Source organism: Dendropsophus ebraccatus, chromosome 12 (genome assembly GCF_027789765.1).
Source record: "Dendropsophus ebraccatus isolate aDenEbr1 chromosome 12, aDenEbr1.pat, whole genome shotgun sequence".
Classification (NCBI taxonomy): domain Eukaryota; kingdom Metazoa; phylum Chordata; class Amphibia; order Anura; family Hylidae; genus Dendropsophus; species Dendropsophus ebraccatus.
In genome coordinates this window covers 30,468,786-30,493,849 of record NC_091465.1, presented here as the reverse complement: position 1 = coordinate 30,493,849, position 25,064 = coordinate 30,468,786, and the positions used below count along the sequence as shown (strand labels likewise).

At 44.2% G+C, this 25,064-nt stretch overlaps 1 protein-coding gene across 1 annotated transcript in view; it reads left to right on the top strand.

Annotated features, from left to right (window-relative positions):
• The window catches only part of NOC2L (NOC2 like nucleolar associated transcriptional repressor), an 86,080-nt gene that overhangs the window by 57,838 nt on the left and 3,178 nt on the right, over positions 1-25,064 (top strand). The window contains exons 15-18 of the mRNA XM_069946493.1: positions 370-513; positions 5,000-5,113; positions 14,070-14,202; positions 23,591-23,704. Of these exons, the coding sequence (XP_069802594.1) occupies positions 370-513; positions 5,000-5,113; positions 14,070-14,202; positions 23,591-23,704 (505 nt within the window). The remainder of the gene's footprint in view (positions 1-369; positions 514-4,999; positions 5,114-14,069; positions 14,203-23,590; positions 23,705-25,064) is intronic.

Sequence of the window (25,064 nt, the reverse complement as noted above, 5' to 3'; positions counted from 1 at the left end):
CCAGTGGAGCGTGAATGGCCTATATGACTTTATGGCTCTCTCCTCAAGGAGAAATCTTACCATTAAATGGGTTATCCAGGCCTAAAAAAAACATGTTTCCTTTCTTCCAGAAACAGCATCACTCTAGTCTCCAGGTTGGATCTGGGTTTCTTTTGAAGTGAGTGAAGCTTAATTGTAATATCGCACACAACCTCAGGACAGGGGTGGCGCTGTTTTGCAAGAAAATAACCCCTTTAACGGCTCATTATGGCAGCGTTTGAACACTTAACAGTTGTTTATGCTTTTTTTTCTTGGCAAACCTTAATAGTGATTTTTTTTTTCCTTCTGATTTTTCTTGTTTTTTTTTTTCTTTTCCTTTTGGCCCTATAGCTGAAATCATTCCTGAAGGAATGTAAAGTGTCCAATTACTGCAAGCCGATGCGCCAACTGCTGGATAAGATCCAAGAGAATTCGTCGTACATAACTAGCAAGAGGCAGAAGTGTGCCTTTGGGGTGTCTGACAGGGATGCTGTGGTAAGTAGAGTTCCAGGACATTTTATACCCCATAAAACCTTGCCTCCTCCCAGAATGCATCATGCTGATATCCTCAAGATGCCACTTTGTGTTAATTCTTGGATAAATCATTGCATTTTCCCAAATATATTAAACAATTCTTGTAGTTGCGCCTGGTGTTCTTTTTATGCACACTAGTGTTGCCCAACTTTTGGCTCCCCAGCGGATGCAAAACTGTAACCCCCATCGACTTACAGTGCATGATGGGTGTTGTAGCTTCGCAGCCACTCGAGCACCTCATTATAGGAAGACAATGCCGCTTCCCTTTGTTGTCCACTGACATTAATGGAGTCTAAAAGGAACAAAAAGCATGAAATGATAGGACCATATGTTGCAGGGATTTTTCCTGTAGTATGTTTCTGATATACAATGAGACGGGTACAATTATATCCCCTCTTGATCAATGGGATGAAAACGCATCGTAACCACTTACATGTGTAGCAAATCACAGCACTCATCACCAGGGACATGGATAAGGCATGTACTACTATCACAGTGTATAGTGCAGTGATAGGGTTACCCTATAGCGGGTATATACCAAAGCATGAACTTGTGTCCTTCACAGCCTTATGACCTTTCTTCTTACCCCCCCCCCCCCAGCCCTGGACCCTCGCCTTGCCGGTAAGACCTCCCATGCATTACACTGCAGTACATTGCAGGCACCTCTGTCTCCAAAGGGAGCAGATAAATCTCGATAATTAGCATTGTGTTTGCCGGCTGACGGAGCCCGATCTCCTCTGCAACCCTAGAACAGCACGCACGGATGTAATGCCTTCATAAATATTTTAATGGCAGACTGCTGGTAATATAAATCAGGGGGCTGGGAGTGCCAGAAGCCGTCCGTAGACACTCTGGCACCACCTCGCAGGGACAGAGGCAACGGGAAAGTGTCAGATCAGAGACACCCACGTGTTGTGGTCTCTGCAGCAGGATGAAGTAGTGCTGGGGAATTGCAGGTGGTGCCACTAAGTAAGAAGACGTATTTGGTCTGCATGGGTCTAGCCGTACATAATAGATGTTACGGGCTTTGTCCTCGGCGTTAAGATTTGATTAATTAATCTAAATAAAACCGCTCAGGCATCACAGACAGAATGTGTGCCGGGAGATTGGAGACTGCTGCCGCCGCCGCTGAACGATATGTCCTGTGATGCCGTCTATCAGGGCCTCATAGGAATTTTAAAGGGGTAGGATGAATTCAGCTAAGAAAGCTTTAGTCATTGTATAATAAAAAGTTCTGGAAATTTCCAGTACATCTTTTGTATCAGTCCTTGTTCTAAGGTCATAGCTTGCAGGCAGTCAATAATAATTATAATAAAAATCTCCCTGCTGGGATTAACAGCGGAGACTTCTATTCAGTTCCAGCAAGCAGAGCCGCCATCAGAAATATCAGGGTCCCAGTACTCCTGCTTATGTCAGTCTACCATCTTATTGCATACATTTCCTTAAAAACACACTAGGGGTATAGCAGTAGGTGTAGATATAGCAGTTGCACACTGGTCCTATTGCCCCCGAGAGCCCAAAAACCTTTCCGCCACCTAAGAGACCAGTGTACATAACCAATGGGAGTCCTGGTATGGGTGTGATATGTGGTTCTGCAGCTAAAAGTAACACTTTTGCTCATCCCAATTCGGTACTTCTATTAATCCACTAGGAAGGGAAGCAGCCAGTGAACTGAAGGTAATATATCAGGAACCAGGTTTGCACCTCACTACCCATCAATTACGTCATTTTAATTTTACTTGGAGGTTCCACTAAGGGGTTTGGGTCCCTTATTTGCATCTCTAATACTGTCTTCAAGCAGGGATCTTGATTGGCCATTGGTAATCTTTATTGCTATTGAAGTATATTGGAAAATTAAACAGTATTTCATTGTGCAATTAATAACCCTTATGTGCTGCATTCAGAGTACTCCCTTAACTTAACAAAAAATAAAATGCACAAAAAGCAAGGATCTACCAATTATTTGACATCTTTCCCACTTGTCTATGCTGCTCCTAGCCCCAGATTCACAGTTTAACATCATGGCGTCTCCCAGCATGCATTGCACCTCAGAGGCAACTGCAGGATACCCACCCATGTCTTCTAGTATCTGCTCACCAGTGGCTCGATCTGCTTCCACTTTGCACAGTGAACACAGTGTCTGTCCTTCCTATCTATCTATCTATCTATCTATCCATCCATTCATCTACATAAATTGATTAGAGAGAGATTAAACAACAGTGTCTCCTTTCCCCTATACTACTCAGGAGAGGCTTTTTTTCCCCTGCTTTTGACCAGGTGATCACTGATTGGTATGATGTCATTGGTAGGTGGGGTTACTGATGAGGTGTTTCAGCTTGCCTGGCAACAAAAAAGACAGAGATCATGTGACCTCTCTCTCAGAATGGAGGGGGAGAACAGAGGAGTGGAGACAGAGTAGACCAGGCAGTGAGGATTTTCAGTAGCTTCAGGATGGAGACAAATATACCAATTCATGTAATGGTGCGTTTACACGTAACAATTATCGTGGGAATTTGCGCGATAACAATCGAATTCGAACGATAATCGTACGTGTAAACGCAACAAACGACGAACGAGAAATCGTTCATTTTGATCTTACAACATGTTCTCAAATCGTCGTTCGCAGATTTCCCAGATCGTTCCAGTAAACAGTCGTTCGCCGATTTAACCAATGTGTGAGATAGGCTTAAGCGATCGCAAAACGAATTTTCTGTACGATTTATCGTTCCGTCTAAACACTGATCGTTATGGAAAAAAAAACGTTACTCCGACATCATTAATCGTACGATCGAGCCAATGATCGTGTAATGATTTGTGTAAACGCAGCATTAGGGTACACACACCATATACGCAGCAGATCTGCAGCAGACTTGGTGGTTCAGATTTGATGCTGTGTTCAGTTATTTAGATCTAATCTGCTGCGTATCTGCTGCGTATCACAGCAGTAAATGAGCTGCGTATACGGTGTGTGTTTGTACCCTTATAGAAACCTATTAGGCTGGGATCACACTGCGTTTTTGCAATCCGTTTTTGCAATCCATTCTTTTTTAGGGTACAAACACACACGGCTTATACGCTGCGTATTTACTGCTGCGATACGCAGCAGATACGCAGCAGATTAGATCTAAATAACTGAACACGGTATCAAATCTGCTGCGTATCTGCGGTTATATAGTGTGTGTGTTTGTACCCTAAGGGTGCGTTCACACCTACAGGATCTGCAGCTGATTTTCTGCAGCAGATTTCATTTAAATAACTGAACACAGCATCAAATCTGCTGCAGATCCTGTAAGTGTGAACGCACCCTAAAGGATTTTATTAAGGATTAGGCAGTGTGATTTCTGCATGCTGGATGGAGATTTCTCCTCTACCCCCCCCCCCCCCCCCCCCCCCCCCACATGCATTCTCAGCTGAGCTAGATGTCAGATGAATGAGCACTCATCTACACTACATTGTAAACTTTCCATGCATAAAATGGCCTTTCCTATGGGTTGTCACCCAGCTTTCCCACACATTTCAATGGTAGGTCTTCCCTAGTATAAAGCTATACGGGTAAGTGCTGTGTGTCATGGCTAGAACCTGTGCACTTGCTTATTTGTTGTCCTTGCTCTCCTCTCATTATAAGCGGCCATCTCTTTCCGTTTTATTTTGTTCCCCTGTGACTCATTCCCTTTTGTATACCTCCGGCGGTGCTTACGCATGTGCAGTCCTGTCTGACGGAAATCCTGGGGCTTCCAGTTGTCAGATGACGTCCAGAGCACCTGTGGGCAATATTGAGCCCTCACACCGGGGACTGGAAGCTCTCCAAGGGCTTCATTATGGAAGCACAGGAGGATTTCATGTGTTAGGAGGAGAACATTGCTGCCACTGCTGTGTTCTCTCACCGCACCTGAAACATGCATTGTATATTGTGTGTATATCAATCCACCATAACAATAAAACCATCGGGATAAATCAGGGATGGGGAACCTTCAGCCCATCAGCTGTAACAGAACTACAATTCCCATCATGCCTGGACAGCCATGATGGAAATTGTAGTTTTGCAACAGCTAGAGTGCCAAAGTTTCCCCATCCCTGGTATAGATAATGGGGGAGATTCATCAAACATGGTGTAAAGTGAAACTGGCTCAGTTGCCCCTAGCAACCAATCAGATTCCACCTTTCATTCCTCACAGACTCTTTGGAAAATGAAAGGTGGACTCTGATTGGTTGCTAGGGGCAACTGAGCCTGTTTCACTTTACACCATGTGTAAATCTCCCCCGATATGTGTAAAAATAACATGTACGTGAACTCCAATATCGTCCACCAGAACATTATACTACCTCTGCCATCTTGTCTTCCCATAGTGCATCGGACCCTCGACTCTCACCAGGTGTCCCCTATCCTGTGGCTCAAGGATAACTTTAAATCTTGGAATAACTTCTTGAAATTTTTATTTTTTTCCAGCTTAAATGGGAAAAGCAAATGAAGGAAGAGGGAACCCCGCTGACCAAGTATTACACCAACTGGAAGAAACTACGGGAGAAGGAAATTCAACTAGAGATCAGCGGCAAGGAGAGGGTAAATATTCATCATCTATCACTCAGGAAGCCATATCCTGTCTCCGTCATTGTCTTCTCATCAGTTCTTGTTCCTCCAATAAGTAGGAGAACACAACCTGTGCAAGGGAGCGTTACTTATCAGTAGGAGAATATTGTATTCTTTCAGTATGACAATCCAAGGAGGTAAACTGATGTCCACAGCTAGGTACCTGCATAGCAGAATATCACATTGTGGTAGGGACTTACATTAAAGGGGTAGTTCAGCAAAAATGTTTTTCTTTTAAATCAACTGGTGCCGGAAAATGATAGAGATTTGTAATTTACTTCTATTAAAAAATCTCAAGACTTCTAGTACTTATCAGCTGCTGTACATCCTGCAGGAAGAGGTATTCTTTCCAGTCTGGAGAGCAGGAATAGTTTTCTATGGCAATTTGCTACAGTTCCTTTAACGGACAGAAGTGGCAGCAGAGAGCACCGTGTCAGACTGGAAAAAATTCACCACTTCCTGCAGGACATACCGCAGCTGATAAGTACTGGAAGACTGGAGATTTTTCAAGTATTTTTGTGTTTTTTGTTGAACTACCCCTTTAATCCTTTAGGATGAGGCCTCCTCGGTAGTACATCAAGGATTCAAATGGCTACGTACTACAAAAATTTTGTACGTACATGGCGTATTTGTGGGCTGATTCCCTATACTGTAGGATTAGTGACCAGGGTTTGAGATCGGCCAGATTTGATGTTAGACTATGCTGGAGAGTTAAGGCCCTATTCCATGGAACGATTATTGTCCGTTTTCGGCCGATATCGCCCTTTACAGCCGATAATCGTCCTGTGGAATAGAAGGCAACGATCAGTCGACATCATTCATGTTGGCTGATCGTTGCAGTTGTTTGTTTTTCAACATGTTGAAAAACTAGCAACTGTGATAGCAGCGTACGGCTGCCATCGCTCTGTGGAATAGGAGCGGCGGCAGCAGACCGCCACTATCCTCTATGGGCTGCCTGGACGATCTAGCGATCACGCAAGCACCCCCACAACCCCCGCACTCACCTGCTCGCTGCTGCCGGGGAACAAGGAGCAAATGAGTGCTAATAGCGCTCGTTTGCTCCTCGTAGTCGCCCCATGGAATAGGGGCTGTATTAATGTGAGGTTATCTGCAGAATAAGGCCTGGAATTAAACTTTGGAAGTTTGGGTGCAGTCATCTAGTTTTTTCCACTGCAAAGTTATGTGATGTGGTTCCTGTTGTTCCTTCCTGGAGCCTGCAGAGCGATTGCGTTCAGGTTCGTCATTGAGAAGTGTCTGTCTAGGTTGGTGTGTCAACATCACTCTCCGAGGAGCTAAGAGCTCGGCTGCATCCCCTACATGACTCCGTCATGGGATTTCAGCGCTTATTTACATAATGCTAATCCATTGCAGGAGCCTACAGCTCAAGGGATTAAAGGAGTATAAATCCTGGCTGGGCTTCAGCATGCTCGGTGTGGCCAGCAGGGGGCACTGCTCTCTCTCACAGGATGGTAGGACGAAGGCCACAGAAAGTTGCATGAGGAAACCAGTGAATGTTGAGTATCCCTCTGTCCTTGAGGAGGAGTTGAACTACAACTGCCAGCATGCATAGTGGATGTGACTCCATAAGATCAGCAGGGTGGAGAAGATGGAATACCATGAGTTTAAATGTAGCAAAGTTAGAATATTTACTTAATTTTTGCAGTATTAGTTTTCTCTGGTTGGATGATTTTTTTTGTACTATACTATATTAGAAACTGCATGACAGCTAATTGCTTAAAGGGATTTTATCAGCACTATATAATGCTGAGAGCTGCAGATACTTGATGATGCTGTCAGCAAATGACACTTGTCTCTTGGCTGATGGTTGTTTCCAAAGTTCTAAAATCTAATTTTACTTCCAAGCTTAAATGTAATAGAGGCCAGGCTGAGCTGCAGTATGCATGCCTCCTCCCTCCCTCCCCCACCCCTCCCTGCTCTGAATGATGTACATGGCTCCGCTGTCGTTTTAGTGTTTGTGATGCAGACTGTCATGCAATATTCTAAAACTTGGACTGGAAGAAATTCCTTTAAACTTTCTTTTAACATGAGCTGTAATACTCCCAGTGTGTTGGGGAGTTGATAGTTTTTATTGTTTTATGTTGTTCTATAGTATAAGTGTAGGTTCTCATTTTCAGTCTATATTTTATCCTGTAGCTTCATTGGCCTGTCGTCAAACCAAATACAGGGAGTATATAGCGTCAACAGCCTCACACTTCTCGCAGGCATCTAGATACGGATGTTTTTATTACCTGCTCTGTCCCAGCCATCTCTCTGCGTCAGCGTCCCCATACACGCTATTTGTACATGCTGTGCTGATTGAGTGGGAGCTGTGAACGAGCGGAACGGAAACAGGCGAGAGAAAAACATGTCTATTAATAAAGAGCCTCTCATGTCTCCCACTTAACTCTGCTGGGACGCAATGTGGAAACATGCACTTTTTAGGGGGTTATTCAGGATTTAAAGTGTCACTGTCGTATTTTTTATTTATTTGCAGAAATCAATAGTCCAGGTGATTTTAAGAAACAACTTTGTAATTGGGTTTATTAGGCAAATATGCCATTATCTGCATTCAAGAAGACTTTCCCCTGGTGATGTAGCTGTAAATTAACTCTTTGTTGTCCTGTTTCGGTGCCTCATCTTCCTCCACCACTCCCCTCTCCATAGAGAACAATGAACACAGGGGGGAGAGCTTCAAACTGCTTTCTCATGATAAAAATGCATTTTTCGACTAATAAACCCAAATACAAAGTTTCTTAAAATCGCCTGCACTATTGATTTCTGCAAAAAAAAATAAAATAATAATAATAATAATAATAATAAATTAAACGACAGGTACACTGTAGTCCTGTGGTCTGTAGTACACCTGAACAGGTGCCACAGATTGTGCTGCCGAAGCACAGTACACCAGTAGCAAATCTACAAGGACGTTGGCCCAGATGTACCAAAACTGCTCAGGCTATTTAGAACAACCATTAGTTGGCTTTTTGTTCTCAAGACTCTTGCATCGGAGTGTCTGGCTTTCCCATAGCAGCCAATTACAGTCCTCTGATTGGATGCTGTGGGAAAGCCAGGCAGGTTTGCTGTCCCCCCATGGTGTTGCATCAGTGTCCCAGTCCTCTTCTGGATTCTTGATCAGTCAGGGTTAGAATGAGCTGGGAGAAGCGCACTGCTGGCCACTTCACCCCCTTGCTTGCTGTGATCTGCATCTTGCTGAAGAAGACAGGTTCCGTTTTGTTTTTGTAGCTTATTCTAATAATAGGTGGGTGTCTGTAGTCCCAGACATTTATTATGTGTTTTTAAAGTTGTTGTTTTTTTATTTCACTTTTTCTTCATTGTTATGGTGTCTGCCATCTTGCCAGAGCTGTTTTTAACAGCATTTAGGGACATGCTTTACAGCAAGCCTCATGGACCTAGATGACAATAGACAGACTCTGTCCCTTTGAGATGAATGTGAAACATTACTGAGCGTGCTCTGTGACCTTTGAAGAGGTCATTGCACAGGGAGCTGCTATTGTCTCCTCTATCTACTGGTGTCACATGTTGCTGCAATGCTGTACAGATTACTTTACAGCACCCTCCTCTTATCACCACAGACACAACAGAAAGTCTCAGCTTAGTTTTAGTCCCGGTGGTGAAAACAAGAACTGCAAGAATTTTTTTTTATAATATTGTTAGAAAAAAATTAATATTTAAAAAAAAAATAAGTTTAACATAAAAACATTATTGAAACAATAAGTCATTTTCTAATGAGCCATTCCCTTTAAGTTAACTGGAGCTTCAATAACCAGGTTCAGCCACTGCTTCCAGCCCCGTTCCATGTGTAGTGCGGGCACCAAACAGCTGATTGGCAGGGATGCAGGGTGTTGCTCTTTCCCCTAAAGATTTGTGTGTCCTTTATTTAGTGTATCTGATAATCTATGTCCAGTGTGACCAACTGTAGCAACTGTATGGACCTTAGTGTGTGGGGTCATCAGTTACTTTCTCTGTGGCTATTCAATCATCATCCTATATCTTAATAAAGGGGCTGTCCAGGATGAGAAAAGCATCCCTACATCTCCCAAAAACAGCGCCACCCCTCTCCTCAGGTTGCATCTGATATTGCAACTCTTCTCCATTTTTCTCAACAGAACTGAGCTGCAATATTACATTCAAACTAAGTGTCACATTGTAGCTATATTTTTCTAATCCTGGGTAAGGCTGGGTTCACACTACGTTTTTTTGCAAAAAAAAAAAACCCATGAAAAACTGATGAAAAAACGGATGCAGTTGGGTGCATCCGTTTTTTCTATCAACTTCCATTATAAAAAAAAAAAAAACGGATGTTTGTTTTTTTTGTTTTTTTTTTAACGGACACAAAAAAGAGGTCTACCACGTTTTTGTGTATGCTAAAAAAAAACGATCCATTATGATCCATTTTTTATAATGGAAGTCAATGAAAAAAATGGATCAAAATGGATGAACACAGTGAAAAACGGATTGCAAATAACGTAGTGTGAACCCAGCCTAAAGGCCCAACCAACAGATCTGACGACAGTATTCCACCAACAGATCTGACGACAGATTATCTGCCAAAGATTTAAAGCCAAACCAAGGAATGGATTTGAAAAGAGAAATCCAGTCTTTTCTTTATGACCTGATCTCTGACTGTAGTCTGTTCCTGGGTTTGGCTTCAAATCTTTGGCAGATAATCTGACGTCAGATCTGTTGGAATAGGGCTTTAACCCTTTATTATTTATGACCACTTTTAGGCATATGTTGGACCATACTGTACTATTTCCCCAGAACAATAGGATCGGGCAGTTGAACCACATCATGCCTGATCCTTGTCTTGCCAGACCATCTTTAGCCTTTTCTAGGGATGTACTGTATTAGACGCCCAGTTCCATATTTCTTATTTTCTGTATGAATCTAACAGATTAAGAAAAAAAAACTCGAGGCATGCTGCATCGAGTTGCGTAATACAACACCACATGGGTTACCGTATGGCGGCACACGTAGTGCTTACAGCCTGCCCCCCTGCAACTGTGTGCATGATGCCTTAGACTTGCAAACTTAAATTGAGGCCATGTTCCCCAACCGGCAGCTTGTAAACCTTGCCAGAGGCTGTCGGGGGCTAGGGATGCACGATGCACCGAAATATCGATACTACTATCGATATTCCGGGCATAAAAACGGTTCGGTACCAGGATCTCCTGGTATTCGATACTTTATGTTAAACTGCCTAATACAGCAGCTTAATATAAAGTATAGTGCAGAGAACATGGCCGGCAGCTAGCTGAGTGCCGGCCATGTTCTCAGTGCGCCCCCTGCCCCCTAGAGTCACCTCAGTTGCCCGCCCACCCTCCGCTCCCGACGGCACCAAATTCAAATAGCCGGCACTTAGCGATAGCTTGTAACAGCTATTTTACTGTGTACATGCCGCTGTCACACTGACAGCGGCATATAACCCATCCAGAAATGATCCTGTCATTTAAGCAGGGAGTGTCCATATGCCGCCCGTTGAAGACAAGCAGGCTAGGGACCTGGCAAATTAATGTTTCTGGTACGTCCCACAAGCTCCGCCCCCACCGACAAGCCCCGCCCCCGGAGCACACCGCGGGTGGGATACTGACTCTCTCCATGCCAAGTTGCCACAATGCAGCCTTCTATCTATCTATCTATCTATCTATCTATGAATCATCTATCTATCTATCTATCTATCATCTATCTATCTATCTATCTATCTATCTATGAATCATCTATCTATCTATCTATCTATCTATCTATCTATCTATCTATGAATCATCTATCTATCTATCTATCATCTATCTATCTATCTATCTATCTATCTATCTATCTCCTATCTATCTATCTCCTATCTATCTATCTCTATCTATCTATCTATCTATTTATCTATCTCCTATCTATCTATCTATCTATCTATCTATCTATCTATCTATCTATCTATCTATCTATCTTATTTTTCTTTCTCTCTCCCTGTCAGAGTCTGTATACACTGTGGCAATCTACTTCATGTACACTGTTCTGACCCTGGTGCTGTGTATACCTGCACTGCCACATTATATACTGGCACTGGCACCTCTCCTTGCCTTCTAGGATTTTTTTGTAAAATGAAAGGATTTCAAAAGAGAATTGTCCTTAATGTTATTTAAAAACATTGCAAAACTACTGCCCCCAGCATACCCCAACAGCTGAAACAGTGCAAAACTACTGCCCCCAGCATACCCCAACAGCTGAAACAGTGCAAAACTACTGCCCCCATCATACCCCAACAGCTGAAACAGTGCAAAACTACTGCCCCCAGCATACCCCAACAGCTGAAACAGTGCAAAACTACTGCCCCCAGCATACCCCAACAGCTGAAACAGTGCAAAACTACTGCCCCCAGCATACCCCAACAGCTGAAACAGTGCAAAACTACTGCCCCCAGCATACCCTGATAGCTGAAGTGTTATTGCCTCAACTATAAAATGATTACATTCCTGATATTGCGTAGTAAACAGTGTAATAGCAAAAAAGGCCAAGTTCAAATTTGCTGATTTTTAGTGAAATCACATCCCAGAAAAAAAATTCAGTGATGAAAAGGTCACATATCTAACAGTCGAGGGGGGCAGGCATGCATTATATTTCTATAGTTGTGTTTTTCTTGTTTTTTAATTCTTTATTAAGTATCGAATTGGTATTGAGTATCGAAATAAAAAAGTTGGTATCGGTATCGAACTCAAAATTCTGGTATCGTGACATCACTATCGGGGGCATGCTGGGAGTTGTAGTCTGCAACAGCTGGAGAACCCCAGACTGGAGACCGCTGCTTTAGGAGACGCTGTCTGTCTGGGTTAGTGTGAGCGAGCGTGCTGCAGGTAAATGTGACGGCTGTCTGCGGTGCCTGTGCGTAGGTGAGTGTGCGAGCGCTTTCTTCTCCCGTCAGTGCTAATAATTACAGCGCTAAGCATTTTTCCTGGCCGCTTCTAACAGCCTCTAATGATGCCGCTGTGGACGGGTGGCAGCAGTCGTTAGCTCCTTCATTAAGAGCAGCAGATTAACGAGCAGAGGGCTCCGCTACTTCAATAAGAGGAAAAAAGAAAATCGAGGAAATAAAAGATGCCGGCCCGGGAGTCTCTGGCGGGCTTCCTGTTATCTCATTATCGTCTGGTTATTAACGAGGGGTAGGAGCGATCTGACAGCAGAGAGGGGGCCGCCGCTGATCAATCCCCCATTGTGTTTTGGAGATTACATAATCCAATTTTTCAAGCTGACTTTCCACATCCAGAACCGGATGGATCAACAGTTGCACCTTTTTTTTTTTTTCTTTATAGAAATGGCGTCCTTTGATAGCTGACAATTTTTGCATTTAATTAATTTTTAGCGGATTACCTATTCAGGTTCGCTGTGTACCGGGTCCCTTTTTAACTAGACGCTATAATAAGAACAACTCACATCCTTTATGGAAATCACGTATTACATACACTTGTAGGGAACATTTCTGATTATACAGAAAGCTGGAGATGAAGGGCAATGGGTACAGGTTTTTTTTTTTATTTGCCCTCATTTGCTGCACACTTTTAATAAGGATGAATTCACACAGGGCAGGATTGTCACAGCTTTCTGCCAATGTGCCATATACTACTGCAGAAACAACCTTATTGACATGTATTGTGAGTTCGCCAGGTGCCCATACACACATTCGGCCAACAACTAACTCCCTCGATCTATCCATACATGTGAACGTTCATGTGTTCTGTATGGAGGGAGAAGGGGAACTCTGCTGCCAGGATTGGGCAGTGGAACTCCAACATGCTTGATGCCCCCTTTTGCCTAAATTTGTCTATATTGGGAGAGTTAGGAGGCCCACATACACATTAGACATAGCAGCTTTGGCTTACTTTTTTATTGTTTAATCACTAAAACCAACAAGAAGCCCCCTAAACTAAGTGCTTTGCCCATTCATGTTATAGTTTGCCTCTGCTTAGAGAGCTTTACAGGATGAATATGGACAGTGTCGGCATGGGGTACCTGGGGCCCTACCAGAGGAAATTATCCTGGGGGCCCACCATTGAAGTACCAGTGAGAAGCGACATGCTGACCCAGTTCTTTCTACAACTCTAAGAATGCCCTATACTTTTAAGACTCTCATCCTATGCTGGGAGTTGTAGTTTCTGAGAGAACGACCTGGTTGTGTAGAAGCTCCTGGTGGCTGCAGTCTGTGGGTCACAACCATCAGCCCTGAAGGTCCATCAATAAACCTTTCTACAGTTATCAGGGAATTATCTGTATATATTTATTACAACTCCCAGCATACCCTGAGGGCTGCAGTCTGTCAGTAAATACTGGGAGTTGAAGTGTTTGCCAAACCACCCATATTCCAAGTTCCAGGCTGAGAACCCACCGAAGGATCCTCCAGTGGACCAGTCCGACACTGGGTACGCATTTACAGACAGTCAGACTTTTTATGGAGTTTCCATGTTTCTATACACTGCTCACAGTGGGAAAATGTCCCTCAATGCAGATAGCGCATACAGAAAATATAGGGGCATTACCATTGGGTGCGGTGGGGTGGTTTGGCAACATGCACTGTTTGCACCATGGCACTCCTTGGTCTCCTATGGTGAAGCTGAAAAACGTTGCTTTACACTTGATGACAGAACTCCGTCAGGTTCTCGGGTTATGTCCTATTTCCATTTGCGTTGGTTAATGGTGCAGTAACACTAAAGATCCCTGTTCTCTATGTAGGTGGGGTGGCAACTTTTTAGACTGTAGCCTAGGAAGATGCATTGGAAGAAGCTGCTTTACTACAAGTAACTCTCCCATGTATACAGTGGGCACCCTAAGTTATTGTTGAGAATCCTTCCATAGTGCAATGGAAATGATCTAATCCTGTAAGGTAGTACATGTGCTCCATTAACGCTACATTTTGCTCTTGCTTCCCTAGATGGAGGACTTGAATCTCCCAGAGATCAAGAGGAGAAAACTAGAGAAAAAGGAGGAAGATAAGAAAGAATTCAAAGACCTGTTTGAGTCTGACAGCGATTCGGAGAGCGGCGGAGGGGGTCTGTCTCTGAAAGGTAATTAAAGGCGGATGTGCGGTGCTAGCAGCCTCCAGCGGGGAGGACTGTCATAGCACTGGGAACAGTCACTGGGTTGTCTCCCCTGCTGATCTGCCCTATGTAACCACTTCACTGCAGATGCCAACTATGCCCATTGACTTTGCTAAAAAAAAAAAAAGGAGTAAGAAAGTCTTCGCCCGACCCTTCTAGAAGTATTGATGTGAAAACGCTTGTATTTTGGCAGGGGCGGTCATATCCGAAAACATTTTGCCAGTTTTCTAAAAACCTGCTGGTAATTGCCGCTCCAGACCGTCCTCGCTATCCGGGACTGATGAGTCTTTAATTAGCCCTTAAGGAAGCGGTCTGGGCGGCGCGGTCTTTAAGGCTTCTTATTATTATTGTGCGCGGCCTCAGCTTTTGGACCCTAATTTGAAAAGCAATTAAGACGCCAATGAGCCTGATGCAGATGTGAAACCTGGCTGAATGGCTGTCGCCGCCGCCGTGCCTGATGAAAAAAGATGTACTTGGTTAGAAGACTATTTATCTACATTAATGTGGTTTTCACACAGCTCTAAGATTATTTTAGTGGCCTAAATAAGCATCTGTATTAAAGATGGTGACACTATAACTTGTCAGCAGGAGACAGCCAGGCATTTACTCTTATAAAAGTTACCATTGTGACGCTCTTGTTCATTTGTGATTTGGGTGCTGAGACCCCATTCTGTTGCAGGCATGAAGGGGCAGAAGTGAGAGAGCCTTAAAGTGACACTGTCACCTCCTTTTTGTATTCTGACATCTCGACACAGGTGTAAAGGGTAAATTTAGCGGTTTTCATACCTTATTTCATCTTACATCATGATGTTTGTTCAAGTAAAAAGTGTCCTTTTATCAACTGCAGATTGTATTAAGTGGGCGTGACCTCGTGGCATTAGCGTCACTTAGCCCCGCCTACAATTGTACCATTGGCCCCGCCCCCTTGACGACCATTGGTTGGGGGTGGGGTCTAGACCTTTGGGCCAGCCTGTTCCAATGGCCAGCGAGGGGGCGGGGCCATTGTGGGCGGGGCTAAGTGGCGCTAATGCCGCGAGGCCACGCCCGCTTAATACAATCTGCAGTTGATAAAAGGACACTTTTTACTTGAACAAACACCATGACACATGATATGAAATTAGGTATGAAAAACGCTAAATTTACCCTTTACACCTGTGTAGAGATGTCAGAATGCACAAAGGGGGTGACAGTGTCACTTTAAGTCCTATAGAAAGTCTATGACTATGTTCACTACTACTTCTTTGCATATGACAGCCAAAAAAAGCTCTCATCTTTACCCTCCTGGCCCTTCTTTCCAGCGATAGGTCTGACAACTGGCCCCCAACCAGGGCCGCATTTACCACTAGGCACCCGTATGTTAAATGTGACGCCTGGAGCTATTACCTACCAATCTACCAATCCTGTGGTGAGAATTCCTTTAGACAATATGAAGACGGCTCTAGTCAGTGCTTTAATATGGATATTTGTTTATGCTTTAAGCTTTTACGCTCCCCCATGCTCCCCAAGATGAAGTGTCTTCAGGTTTAGTGCCTAGGGCAGCAGTAGCTGTTAAAATGGCCCTGTCCCCAACAATCTAAACTTGTGATGTTCTAAAATGCCGTAGGTATCTTTACTTTGAATTTTTATTATTATTAATTTATATCCCAAATGCAGAATGACGCAACTTTCCAAATAGTCTTCATTAAAAAAAATGTATACCATTTAGTTGCTATTTAGGCATCCATCATAAAGTTTCTGCTCTTTCAGCAGCTTCTTTCCCCAAGTGCAAACGGAGGCAGACACCCATACCTATTGGATGGTTGGCCAATAAAAACCTTTAGTCTGTGTTCACCTTATGTTAAACCCTATGATATACTTATAGAAAGGGAGCAGAACTCTCTATGTATATGCCATATGTAACCATAGGGCTCCATTCATGTAACCTGAGGGCAAACAAGTGTTTCAGTAGACCTTTTGAAATAGTAGATATTTAGCAGTATGGAATAACATACTGTAGTAGGAGTAGATATGTCTGATGGAAAACTTTACCCAAGGTTATCCAAGTTAAAAAAAAAAAAAAAAAAAAAGCAAAAAAACAGCTTTAATGGAACTGAGCCGCAGTACCAGACACAAACTACTAACAAGAGTGGTGCTGTTCCTGAAAGAAAACATCTATGTTTTTTGGAAACCCTTGCATCCCGTATAATGTGATGCAAACAGTGTCTTATATGACTTTTCATTAGATGGTCTGGGTAATAAAAAGGGGTTTTGGGTAAAATTGATTGATCACTTATCCTCAGAATAGGCCATTAGTAACCAATGGGCAGGGTGGCAACCAGTTGTTATGCAGGACTTCTACTGCCAGATCTGTGCTATGAGCAGAACCAGAAGAGTAGTATCCCTACCTGGTTACTGCAGCAAGTGTGTGAGCGGGAGCTGAGCTGTAAGCAATGGCCGCCATGTAGTGAACAGAGCCAGATGAGTAGTAGCTACTTTGCAGTGAACAAAGCCCACTGCTTCTGGCCCTGTTAACAGCATAGATCACTCCGTGGTAGCCTTCAGTTGGCGGGGTGCCATTGACAAGTATATGCCGTCAATTATTTTAGCTTAACAACCCCTTTAAGTCAATGTGACACAAGATTTTGTTCAGGTTTCAAAGAGTTTCAATCTGTCCAAACTTTCAACCCAGTTGGTGGTAGAGTCTATGGTCACCCACGGCACTGTTTCGTATAGTTGTATCACTGGCACTACTCGTCTTTTGCATTGTGCGTTCTCAATAACAGTATGCAGGGAATAAATCCCTGTACGGTAGACATATTTGGTCCTGGTATAGCAGTATTTTTTGGTAACTCTAGCTAGATAAAGTCAGGGAGTAAAGTGCCCAGGATATTGGATTTCCCCTGTCACAATCCTTTTCTTCTCAGGGGGAATAAGCTGCCATCAGAGCTGTCTGGCAGCGGCTTACTCTAGAACACAAACACTCAGCCAAGCCAGGCATTCTTATGTATGGAGTGAACAGGAGGGTTAGCTGTTGGCCAGTTGACCATTGGGTGGGCAGCTGCTATTAAAGGTGTATGTGTGCCTTTTAGTCTTTTTTGCCAGCATATCCACCCCTTCCCCTCCTCCTAATTGTCTTCTGTATTGTATTCTTGTGTTTTATGTCCTTTCCTTGTGATCTTCTTGAGAATGGTTCTTGGATTTCCTTGTCACTGTGTTTCATGCCTCCAGTCTCTGTCTCTTGTTCTCGGTGGGGTGGTACATTGTGAGGTAAACTTCAGCTCTCTCTTGTATTCTGCGAAAACTCCCTTTTTTCTCCCTCCTTGATTCCTTTTATAGGCTGAGGGGGGTCTCTCTCTCATATCTGGCGGGACAGGTCTGAATCGGTGACCTCGCTGATGACTTCAGTGTAGCCCCCAACCTCCGCCTCCCGCCCACACAGCAGCCTACATGGCTTGCCAGAAATCTGTTGTTAATTCTGCCTGTAGGTCCCACACAGGCCCCTGTGACCGCAGGTGGACCTTCCTTTTGTAGCTCATGACCCCTTAGGGGATGAGAGATAATTCGGAACATCTGTCTTAGAGGGTTCAGACTACAACACGCTGCTCAGATTATAAGTTAGTCAGATGTCGGCTTTCAGCACACGATATGGGAGCGCTGCGGTGAAGAATAACCTGGGAATTTCCGACCCACTCAGAGGGGGTAATTTAGGACCGCTAAACCAGTGTTTAGGAACAACTAGGCAAGATCTGCAGACCTAAATGAGTGCTGTTACATTACATTATGAGCAATTTTCTGATCATGTGAATATGTGAATTGTTTGAACATTTCTTTTGGACATTTTCATTGTGTTAGTAGCTCAGTATAACCCAGTGAGCCGTATCATTAAAACCACCTATGTAATACTGTGCTGCAAAATAACTCTGACCAATTGAAGTCTGGACTCCACAAGACTGGGGCGGATTAACTTTACTATGGGCCCCGGGCTGTTCACTAAGCTTGCCCCCCCCCCCCCAACCCACTGTAACTATGGCAGCTCGAACTTAAAAGACAAGTGCCATAAAAAACTTTTTCCCAGTAATTGAAGCACATTACAAAGTTATATAACTCTGTAATATGCTTCAATCACCTATCTGCCTCCCTTCCCTGTCTTTTCCTCACTCACACAGACCTGATTACTGTCGTCACCGTCACCAAGCTCTTCTCTCAGCTCCTTCTCCTGTTACAGCAGCCCCACCTCTTCCCCTGCCTTGTCAGGTGACTCAGCTTTCTCAGCTCCCATTGGCTGAACAACTGCAAGCCATCACTTGGACTGGGGAGGGGGGGTCTGCTGTAACAGGAGCTAGAGCAGCCCTCTTGCTGATGACTCATCCTCACAAGAAGGAGCTGCCTGGTGCCGTTGACGGCAGTCATTAGGTCTGTCTCCAGGTCTGTCTCCACCCCCCACTTCCTGGTGGGGGGTGGAGGGGGGAAAAGAAAGGGAAGGGAGGAAGAAAGGTGATTGAAGCACATTACAGAGTTATATAACTTTGTAATGTGCTTTAATTACTGGGAAAAAGTTTTTCATGGCACTTGTGCTTTAAGTCTTTTCCCTCCATAATGCAGCCTGTAAAGGACCTGTGGTGACATCATTGTCACATGATAAGGTCCTTCAGTATATTCTCTAATGTTAGGGCATTTTCTCCTGGCTGCAGTTTTGCCCTGATTTGTGCAAAATTACGGTAAAAAGCAGCGATTTTTATGCAAATCATGACTGAACAAAAGTCTGTTTGGGTGACGATGGGCACCCCAGGAGCTCAGGGCCCCGGGCAACCCAAAACTGACCTATTATGAGCTTATATCCTAGCCATAGGATGGGGGATAACAAGCTGATTTTGGGGGCGGTCTGACCACCTGCACCTCCATCGATCTCAAGAAGGGAGACTCAATCGTCACTCAATAAATGGAGCACTCAGAGCGTCCTACATGGCGTGTCCTCCATCTATTCTCTTTGGGGTGAATGGACTCTTTCAAGTGCTGAATTTGGCAGCCTCGTAGGGAATGAATGGAGCAGCGGCTATGCAAGTACGGTGAGTGGTCCATTCATTGCAGAGCCATTGCATCCCTGTTCCCTGGATCAGTGTGGTCCCGGCAGTTGGACCTCCAGTGTTTAGCTTATTGTCTCCTATTCCATGGATAGGGGATAACAAGCTCAGATGGGAATCCTAGTGAAGTGCGGCTCTCGGGGATCGGTCTTATTTTTCCCTCACATCCCATAGATGCTTGATCAGACTGGGAATTTGGAGGCCAAATCAACACCTCTATCACTTTCTCATGTTCCTCATTCCTCATTATCCTGGTGAAAGTGGTCCCTGCTATTCGGTAATTTACTGCCGTAAAGGGGTAGGCTTTAGGTAAGTGATATGTGTCACAGTAACATCCACATGCAGCCAGCATAACATGGCCTCCGCAGACTTGTCTTCTTCCCATAGTGCATCCTGGTGTCGTCTCTTAAGCGACACTTGCAGCCGGCTATTTTCTTGATGTAAAATGACACCTCCTTCCATTGCTTTGTCATCCAGTTCTGATGCCAACATACCCATTGTAACTGATTTTGGCAGCAAGCTGTGATGCCCTGTGGGTTCTGACACTTTTCTGTCATGATCAGCAGTAACATTTCCATCAGTGTGTTGTACAGTGGGCACAGACCAGATGGGCTAACCTGCACTCTCCATGCATAGCAATAAGCCCTGGACACCCATAACCCTGTCCGTGTTCACCGATTGTCCTTCCTTACACCACTTTTCTAGTCATCACGATTTGTCCCTTGTCACAATCGCTCGGATCCTTGCCCATTTTTTCCTGCTTCCAACATCTTGACTGACTGTGTGGTTTGTATATCCCAGATATTGATAACTACCCTTGTCATGATATATTCTGTGTTGTTTACCTTTAATAGGTTTTAATCTTATGGCAAGTCTATAGGTGGTATAAGCCAGGGAGGCTTATAAATCAGGATATGTAACACAGATAAATGTGTACATTCGTCTAAGACGTCTCCTGTGCAGCAGTGAGGAAGCCGCTTGTGACAGATCTGTGCCGGAGCGCGCCGTGCAGCCAGGGCTTATTAATGGCTCTTCCAGCACGGCCGGATGTTCTCGGCGTCAGGTAATTAGCAGAGAGGAGTGGGCAGCTGGAGGATCGGTGAGAGCCTCTCTAATGAGCGCCGCGCCGCTGCTTACTGACGGCGCTCTAATGGACGCCAGAGACCCGGCTCGTTACTCTGCCCGCAGTCGTCTCGCGCAGCGCTCTGTAGGTTTATCTTCTCGCCCCTCATGCTGATTGAATCTCTCCGTTCTGGTCTCGCATCCCCTGCTTGAGATTCCGCTTTTTTTTTTTTTTTTTTTTTATCATTTTTTTGCCGTAATATATTCTGTCACTCCTCCTTCATCCCTGATGATCTTTCTGTCTGCGCTTTTTCATTTCATGCCTCTTGTCTGGTCTCTAGAGCATTTCATGGTGTTACGCTCTCTCATTCAGGCACATTTTCGCTTCCTGTCATCCAGACTTGGCATTGCACCCTGCCGGATTTATGTTTTTGTCATAGGACACTGCACACATAACACATCCCCATTGTGTGCGGGGTTTGGGTCCCTGGCATGAACTGTGCCAATGTACTGAGTCTGGCCTGGTTAGTAATACAACCCTCTGTAATAATCCATATACTGCTATAGTCTGGCCTGGTTAGTATTACAGCCCTGTGTAATAATCCATATACTGCTATAGTCTGGCCTGGTTAGTAATACAGCCCTCTGTAATAATCCATATACTGCTATAGTCTGGCCTGGTTAGTTATACAGCCCTCTGTAATAATCTATATACTGCTATAGTCTGGCCTGGTTAGTAATACAGCCCTCTGTAATAATCTATATACTGCTATAGTCTGGCCTGGTTAGTAATACAGCCCTCTGTAATAATCCATATACTGCTATACTCTTAGCCTAGTTAGTAATACAGCCCTCTGTAATAATCTATGTACTGCTATTACATGGGTTTAGGTATATATTCCAACACAGCAGCTGCTGCTTTTAATCCAAGATCTGTCCTGGGGTCCACTCGGCAGGTAATGCAGTTATTGTCCTAAAAAACAACTTTTAAACTTGCATCCCTGTGCCAAACTGGCGTGGCCTAGAGTGTCTGTGCATTAGACTTGCGCCAGCCCTCCGTCCCTCCTCCTCGCCATCTTCATCATTAGGAATGCCCCAGGCAGGTTTTCTACTATTCATCACCTGTCTGAACACTGCACATGTGCTGGATCGTTAAGGCACCTGTGTAGTGTTCAGACAAGTGATGAATAGACATAAACCTGCCCAGGGGCATTCCTAATGGAGAGGAGGGATGGAGAGGCGGTGCAAGCCTGGGCACAGACACTCTAGGCCACGCCAATTTGACACAGGGCTGCAAGTTTAAAAGTGGTTTCTTTGACAATAACTGCATCAACTGCTGAACGGACGCCAGGACAGATCTTGGATTAAAAGCAGCTATCCGAAGGTAAAAGCGGTCAGGAGGGGGCAGATTGTGGGTACAGAGTCGCTTGAAGTCTTTCTAGTTACACATTAATGCTACACTTTCCACAATTCCATATTAGGAGGATTTACTTTTCAGGAGCCTCGAAAAGATGGGGCTTGGTAGTGGTTATATTAGCTGTCAGCCAGATTTCCCAGTAATAAATAAGCCTAGACTAACTTCCAAAATGGCTCTGCTGTTGCCCATTCAATTGAATGGGGCTGAGCTGCAATACCAGGCACAGCCCACCAACAAAAGTGGTGCCAGTCCTTGACAATGCCTTTCAGACCTTCTTGCTTATGGCCCTCCTGGCAGAAAGTAGCATGGGTCCTGCGGTGAAGTATCCTGGCATGTTGTACATGGAGGTTTTTTGTAGTACAGTGGTCCAATCAGTTGATACATTCACAGATTTATTGCAGTATTTTTAAGCCAAAACTAAGACTGAATTCTAAACACAATTAATTTAATTGAAATACTTTAAGGGGTTTTCTCAGGGAAATGTAATAGATTCCTTATATCCTTCCCTGTGCAGTAAAACAATATAAGACTGCATACTTACCTCCCCTGTTCCCCCAGTGCTGCAGCTTTTAGATCTTCCTGCCCACACTTCTGTGTGTGCTCTTCCTGCCTCTGATGATGTCCTGCATCTTGCTCAGCCAATCACAGAGCAGAACAAGGGGGTAAGGTTTCCATTCATCTAAAGCTTTTATTAGAAAAGAACAGTGCAGCCTGGAAGATCTGTTCACCAGGGGAGGTAAGTATGTCATTTTAATTCCCTGGAAACCCCCATTCATAATTTTTTGCTTTTTGCATCGACCACTGATTTAGCATCAAAATACTGACCAAATCTGCCGTGTGTAAACAAGGCCCAATATAGGGCCCACATATAAGTTAGAGAAAAGTCTGTGAGACCCGCCAACTATGTTACTTGTATGGGGGCCTCCTGACTATTCCTTGACTGATTATGTGAGGGTAAAGAGCGATTTGGCTTTCGGATTTTACTTCCCAATATTTGGCTTACTGCCCTCCCCCCATTGAAAACACATGTAGTCATGACCTAGCCAAGCATACTTGTGTATGGGGGAGTCGGGAGTGCTTGGCTACACCTATGTTGGTTGCATGATCATCTTAAAGGGATCATCGAGACTTAGAAAAACATGGCTGTTTTCTTCCAGAAACAGTTCTACTCTTACCTTCAGTTTGGGTGCGGTTTACAGCGCGATTCCATTGAAGGCAATGGAGCTAAATGGTAATACCACACACGACCTGAGGATTAGGGTGGTGCTGTTTTTGCAAGAAAATAGCTGTGCTGTTTTCTAGTCCTGGATAACCCCTTTAAATGTAGCCATACACACGATATAGCTGTTGGCAGAAGCTCGTCCGGACAACCACTCTCTCTTTTGGTCCCTTCCTACACATGACTGCTTAACTTGTCCAAGTGTTGATAGGTCTGCATGGAGAGGAGAGCTATGCTGCTACCAGACACCTCTTATGGTGGTTTATCTCCTCAAGAACATGGAGAAGCTTAATGTCAACATTCCTGATCCTTCTCTTCTGATTTATTATGTTTTTTTATCATTGGTGTTTTTTTTTATAGAATATTTCAACACACCAGAGGGTAATGCAATGGATGTTAGTCTGCCTGTGCATCAGTAGAGATTTAGCTTTAAAGTAATTGTCTGAGATTAGAAAAGAAAAAGTCAACAGATTTGCCAAGAACAGTGCCACCCTTGGCCCTAGGCTGTGCTCGGTATTGCAGCTCAGCCCCTGTCAAGTCTTATTATGCTAATGCATTCTGTGCGCCACATCCTTAATCAGCTTTCTTTCTTATCAGGAAAGTCAAAATCAAAGAGCGGAGATGACTCATCCGATGAGAGCTCTGATCTAAGCAGCGAGGGAGAGGAGGGCGAATACGAGGTGGAAGACGACGACAGCAGCGATTTGGATGGTGAGGCCTGGAACCTGTTAACATGATAACCAATGCCTTGACTGACTGTCCAGTCAACAAGACCTGGTGTATGAAGAATACCCTCAGATGTGACATTTTGTACATCCGGTAGAATTTGTTCTTTATAGCGTGCAGTGGATTTAGGATTTGTGCTCCTCTTTAGTTGGGTAGAATTTTCCTTTAGCCCCATTTGCAGAAAAGTGTGTGTCTGAGTTGAGGGAGTTTCAGGCCTGGCGAGGCATTAAGGGGTTAATGCGGTACAGCTGGCCGGTAATGAGCTGTGGAGGCAGCGCGGGACAGAACGCTTTATCGCAGGCCCTGTGTCATTAATCACCAGATACAGGGAGAGCCAGTTCTGGCAGGCACAACGCACTACTGCTCCCCCCATGTGCACATTTACATAGCCCTATACTCATCCATCCGATCATACACGCAGCAGCAGCCGCCGCCGCCGCCTCCCAGAGATTACCCACACTTCCCAGATTCCGGGCACACACAACCGAGGCAATGGCAAGGATTCGGCAATTAATGACCGACGCTTTCCCGTCCCTAATATCAGATGCATGAGGCTAAAGAAGTGTTATGGAGGCAGATTCCCCCCCATCCCCCGAAGGCGATAAAACTCTGTACAATGGTTGAATACTGAAAGGGGTCTATTATTTTCCAATAGAATTTCTCTATCAATTCTTCACTTTTTTCCCCGATTTCGGAGAGTTTTTACTAGAATTCCGAAATGACGTAACTTTTGTAAATCACTCACCTTCCCAAATCAGTCCTGTACTCCCCCGGAAAAAGCGTAAATGTCATCAGCTATGACATATGTAGAAATCGATATACACCCATCTTTTAATCCGTTAGAAGACCAAGTCATGGCCTATTTTTGTATACTACAGAGCTATAGTATCTGTACACTGCATGGCAGTGCATGTTGGATACATTGCATGACACATCAGCAGTAAAGGCTGGTGTCATGTGACCCAGAAAAGTCACTTACAAAATTTCCTCATTTAAAGGGGTTGTTTATAGAAAAAAATGTATTATTATTTTTTTTTCCTTCAAATCAACTGGTCCCAGCTAGTGCCAGAGGATCGTAATTTACTTATGTCCTGCAGGAAGTGGTATATTCTTTTCAGACTGTCACAGTGCTCTCTGCTGCCACCTCTGTCCATGTCAGGAACTGTCCAGAGCAGTAGCAAATTTCCATGCTCTCCAGACTGGAAAGAATACACCACCTCCTGCAGGATGTACAGCAGCTGATAAATACTGGAAGACTTGAGATTTTGTAATAGAAGTAAATTACAGATCTCTAGCACTTTCTGGCACCAGTTGATATGAAAGATAATTTTTTTTTTGTGAACTA